The 4,894-nt window shown below is 39.4% G+C and overlaps 1 protein-coding gene across 3 annotated transcripts in view; it reads left to right on the top strand.

Moving 5' to 3' along the window:
• ARL6IP6 (ADP ribosylation factor like GTPase 6 interacting protein 6) overlaps positions 1–3,142 on the top strand; it is a 51,165-nt gene extending 48,023 nt beyond the window's left edge. Inside the window, exons 5-6 of one of the 3 annotated variants that reach the window (XR_001512794.1) lie at positions 1,531–1,552; positions 2,551–2,595. Coding sequence is in view for 2 of the 3 variants with exons in the window: in XM_015559819.1 (XP_015415305.1) it covers positions 1,531–1,610; positions 2,551–2,696 (226 nt within the window). In the remaining variant the exon portion in view is untranslated. Of the gene's footprint in view, positions 1–1,530; positions 1,611–2,550 lie in introns of all 3 variants that reach the window. The other 2 variants (XM_015559819.1, XM_015559820.1) reach the window with 2 other exon arrangements.
• The last annotated feature ends 1,752 nt before the right edge of the window (positions 3,143–4,894 follow it).

Raw genomic sequence — 4,894 nt, forward strand, 5'->3', positions numbered from 1 at the left:
GGGTCCCCACTGGGGTGCCTGGCCAGTCTGGGTGAGGGGCTGAGGGCTGTTTTCAGGCTGGCGGGCGACTGAAGCTGCCAACTTCTCCTTTTTTTCTTTCTTTTTTTTTCCTTTTTATTCTGGGATTTATTTACCTTCTATGGCTGTCACTGAGCTGAGAGCCGGCTTTATCTCTGAGGACTGGCTGCAGCTCTGAGAACTCGGCTGCTGAAAGTAGGGATCTGGGTTTGTTTGGATTCTATAATTGAAACACTATTGCAATCTTGCTGGCTGAAGCCCGGCTGGCTGAAAGCAGGTTTCTGGGTTTTGTTTAGCTTCTATATTTGCAACATTGTTTCTTAGAGTGCAAGCTCAGAGGCCAGCTGCAGCAACCTTGGCTACCTCCATCACTGGCGCAAGCAAGCCTCCTTTTCGCTTCAGTCGCCTGGCTGCTGGCCGCCATCTTGGTTGGCAGTTAATTTGCATATCGCCCTGATTAGCCAATGGTAAGCATGTCGGAGCTATGGTTAATTACCATGTTTGTCTATTATTATATAGGATAAGGTGAACCCCTTGATAAGTCTAGTACCTACCTGATGCCACACAGTTATAATATTACTGACTGTACTTTTTAACTAATTTAATTCACGCTATTAGATGAACACTATTATTAATCCCAATTTACAGAGAAAGAAACTGAGGCCTGGAAAATGGCTTGCCCAAGATCACAGAACTAGCAAGGGGCAACACTAGGCTTTAAATCCAGACTGTCAGACGTTTACTTGTTTCACCACCACAGTCTTCTTCTTTTCTGTCTTCCATTCCCTCAAGAACATCTGAACCCTCTGGCATCTGTCTGTCTCCTTTCTCCAGGGAATCCCCCAAATTTTCCTCAGGGAACTTCCTTTCTTTCTCTCCTATTGAGCAGTGGAATCTCCTAATTCCCTAAGCATACACCTTAGTATCTCACTAAACTATTTCTTTCTCTGAGTGAATTTTCTACATTCTGTTTCTTAACTAAAACAGATACAAAGGAAGGTCTCTATTGCAGAAGAATTGTAGCAGAAGAGGGCCCCAGAAGATACCCCCTCTCTCCCCCCCCCCATATGCCTCTTTAGGATATGGCTTATTTATTTTGAGATAAAGGTCATTGAGAACCAGCAGTCTCAGGAAAACCTCTGAAAACAAGGAAATATACATTTATAAGTGATTTTCATTTAGACAGCTCTCTCTCTTCCATATAGAGAAGAGGAGGACTCTTATCAACTCTTCTAAATGGAAAAGGCACAGATTTAAATCTTCACACTGAACCTCATTGAACAACTCTTGTTTACCATATGTTTCCTGGTCATCTTCCCAAAATTTGCCTCTTTTGCCCAGAAGCTCCAAACCCCTTTCTTTGTTGGTATTTAAATCTAAGTTCTAAGAAGAGCAACTACTTTGGGTTAGTTGTTGCTGAGTGTTCTCATGTGTATGTGTGCACTGTACATATTAATAAACTTCTACTTGTTTCTCTCCTGTTAATCTGATTTTGGCTATTCTAATTTACAGGGCCCCAGCTGGAGAACCTAAGGTTGGTACAGGAAGATTCTCTTTTCTGCCCCCAGATGAGGAAAATGATATTTGGGGAAGTAAGCAGACATCCCCAGGATCACATAACTTGGCAAAAGCCCAAAGCAGGACTAGAACCCATAACTCATCCGCAATTCCATATGCCAAATGGAGCTCACTACTGTGAGCTAAGGTTTGGAGTTTTGGGGGGCTCCTAACCCCAGAGGAAGCAGCTGTATTTGTAGTTGAAGGGAGCAGAATATGTACTCCAAAATGTGACTCTAGGAGTTTAAGACATTCTACCCCCAAGCCACTTTGGTGTGCTAAACTGTAGGCACTTGAAAAACAGCAAATGTATGGAGAGGTTTTCTCCTAACTTCCCTTATCTGCCTAAGGACACATCCTCCAAAGGAACTCATTTGCCATAAATCACTTTCCCCAGAGTCTCATCAATCAGGGAGGGTTGACTCATCACAGGAGAGGATGTTAGAAGTTGACACCATGCCCAGACAAACTTTGTCACAAGCTATCATTTATTCTTCTAAGGGCCCATTCATCTTTACATCTTTCCTAAAAATAATGTCTTTTTCCCTAAGAGGCCTACATCTCACCTCCCCCTTCCTTATTAAGATCGTGTTTAATCCTTAATTCTAAAGGCATCTGAAAGAGTAACTCATTTTTCCTAGGGTATCTCCAATGTATACATGAATATGCATGTTAATAGACTGTTTTTCTCTGGTTAATCTTTTATTACAGGGTTCTCAGTTGAGAACTCAGACAGGGAGAGGGAAAATGATTTTTCTTCCTTTACATTGTCAAGCTCTTCAGAAAATGTCCAATCAATTTTCTGATAGGATAATTAATGGGAAGCAGCTGTCTCTTTTATTTAAAAAGTGGAATTTATGGCGATTAATATTTATGAAGCACTTTTTTAATGGAAGAAGCACTGTGATTATTCAACAGAGTGTGGAGTTATTGGAGAGTGAGATTAATCAATCTCTTGTAAATCTCTTTAAATAGGCAAAATGGATATGACAGAGGACCTGATCAAAAAGACATCCGGTGCCCATCAATGCACACTGCCAGCCTTGCTGGTATTTCAGAAAAGCCTGCAGAGTATCACTCCTCCTGCGTGCCAACTCCTATGCAGCTTACCAATGGTGTAAAACCTTGGGAAGAATCATGGGCAGCTACTACCCATGCTTATTTAATCGTCCTTTTTAGGAAGATGTCACATTACAAAAAAAAAAAAAAAGGCCTGCTCCCTAGAATAAATAGGTTCTTACTGAAGATTCAATGGGAAATGGAGAAGAGAGTTTAGATTACATACATCAAAATAAACCTTAGGAAAATCTCTATACTACATCTCTGATCTATTCCCAAATGTTCTTTCTGGCTGGCAGTATCTTTATGTCCACACCCTAATCTCTCCTGCAGCCTCCAAAACCTCATCCATTTTCTGGAGCCCTTCTGCTTGGTCCATACCTCACTTTGCAAAATGAAACATGTTGGTCAACCAGCTCTTTGCCCTTAAGAAATCAATTCAGGCTAAGGTACTATAGTCTACTGTTATTCACTTCTGCCCTTGAAGCTTTCATCCAGTACTCCCGGAAGCAAAGTATTAACACTCTAAAGGTATATGGGTAAGGTGGGGAAGTCAGGAGAAAGGCAATTCTGCTGTTCAAAGACACAAGATTTTTTTCTTTTTCCTGTGTGTTGACATCTGGATTTGTCCTTCCATCTGTAGACTTAGCTGATATCCAATTAAACATAAGATCTGATTTGAGATAATAACGTGAGGAAATATAAAATCACATTTCTAAATTTCTTTACCATTCAGTGTAATCCAATAGATACTTTTAATCTAAAATTGTTTGTGAGTAGAGTTAAATTCAAGAATTTGTGACTGAACAATAGTAACTTTTTAAAAATAATTTTAAAAACTGTGGACAGGAAAATATAAATATATTTAATAAATGCGATCACACACTAAACAGAATATAAACACTGGTCTAGGAACAAATGGATAAAAATGGAGTGAAAATGATATTCAAATGTTTAAAATAAGCAAGTAGATAAACTAACCTTTGGGAGGATTTAATTTAAAATTCAAAACATTTAGCAAGATAATGTTTATAATTCAGATACTTATGTTTTACATGAACTTAGTTTGAAACAAATGTAAGTAAAAGATAAATGTAGAGAAAGATAAATGTTTAAAGATAAACTGGCATATTAAAATTTTGAGAGTTTATTTGAGCAAAAATTGATACAAATAGCGCTTCACCAAACCAGACAGGGTTAAAAAATGCTTCCATAATATTACCAGGAAACCCCCAGTTCGCTTGGGCTGCCTGTTGCTGTGTCCAATAATGAAGGCAGGGTTCAATCATATAAGGCATTTATTGAGAAGGCTAGCCAACCAAGAAGACAGGGCGCTTACAAGCATTCAAATCCTGTCTTGCAGCAAGGTGCAGGGGACAGGATTATAAAGGGGAGTGGGCTGGGGAACGGAATGCAGCTATGTGCAGTCCTGGAGGTCCCTAGATGTCAGCTATTGTCCTTAATCATCAGGCAATGAGATGATGTTGATGAGATGATGTTTTGACTCCTGGTGGGTCAGTCTGACCATGCTTATGGGTTCTGCTTGCTGGATTCACAGCTGAGTCACCTCCTTAATCACTTCTCACAGGCCTAAAAAGGAAACTTAAGAAAAACTGAACCCTCTATTCACATATGGGAAACTTAACCCCCTATTCACCTAAGTAGGGGGTTAAGATCGCCCTATCAATAACAGGAGCCAGGGGACAGACTTGTATGGAGAAAGTGTGAAATCAAAGAAAGGAAATTATTTGGCTATAGCTTGAAGCCTAGTTGGTTGTTTGTGATTGGTTGTCCTTTGTTTTCAATTTCTTAATGTGGCATCCATAATTTTAAGTTTTGGTTTGCTTACATAAGCCACCAAAGCACTAGAGCCACTTCAGTCTAATGGCCTCCATGTTTAGTTAATTTCACATACAGAACACTACAAAGCAGACCGTAAGTCAAATTAAGAAAATGTTTATAAAGATGGCTAATCAAGTGATATAATTTTCATTATTCAAGATGGGCACAACAAAACCCTTTTAAAATAAGTATTTAAGAGTTATTGTCAGGAGATAATTATGAAAGGGGATAGATAGATCACTGAGCTCTCTGGGAAGAGAGTATTATCTTGGTAGGAATTATTCTAAGTTGAACACACTCCGTGTGGCCCAGCTCTTTGAAGCTCTCAGTAATACTGTTGTAATTAACCTAGTTATTAGTACCAGGAAAGGAGTAAAAAGGGAAGGTAAAATATTATGTGATTTAGGCAGCTTCAGCA

This window comes from Myotis davidii, unplaced genomic scaffold (genome assembly GCF_000327345.1).
Source record: "Myotis davidii unplaced genomic scaffold, ASM32734v1 scaffold753, whole genome shotgun sequence".
NCBI classification, from domain to species: domain Eukaryota; kingdom Metazoa; phylum Chordata; class Mammalia; order Chiroptera; family Vespertilionidae; genus Myotis; species Myotis davidii.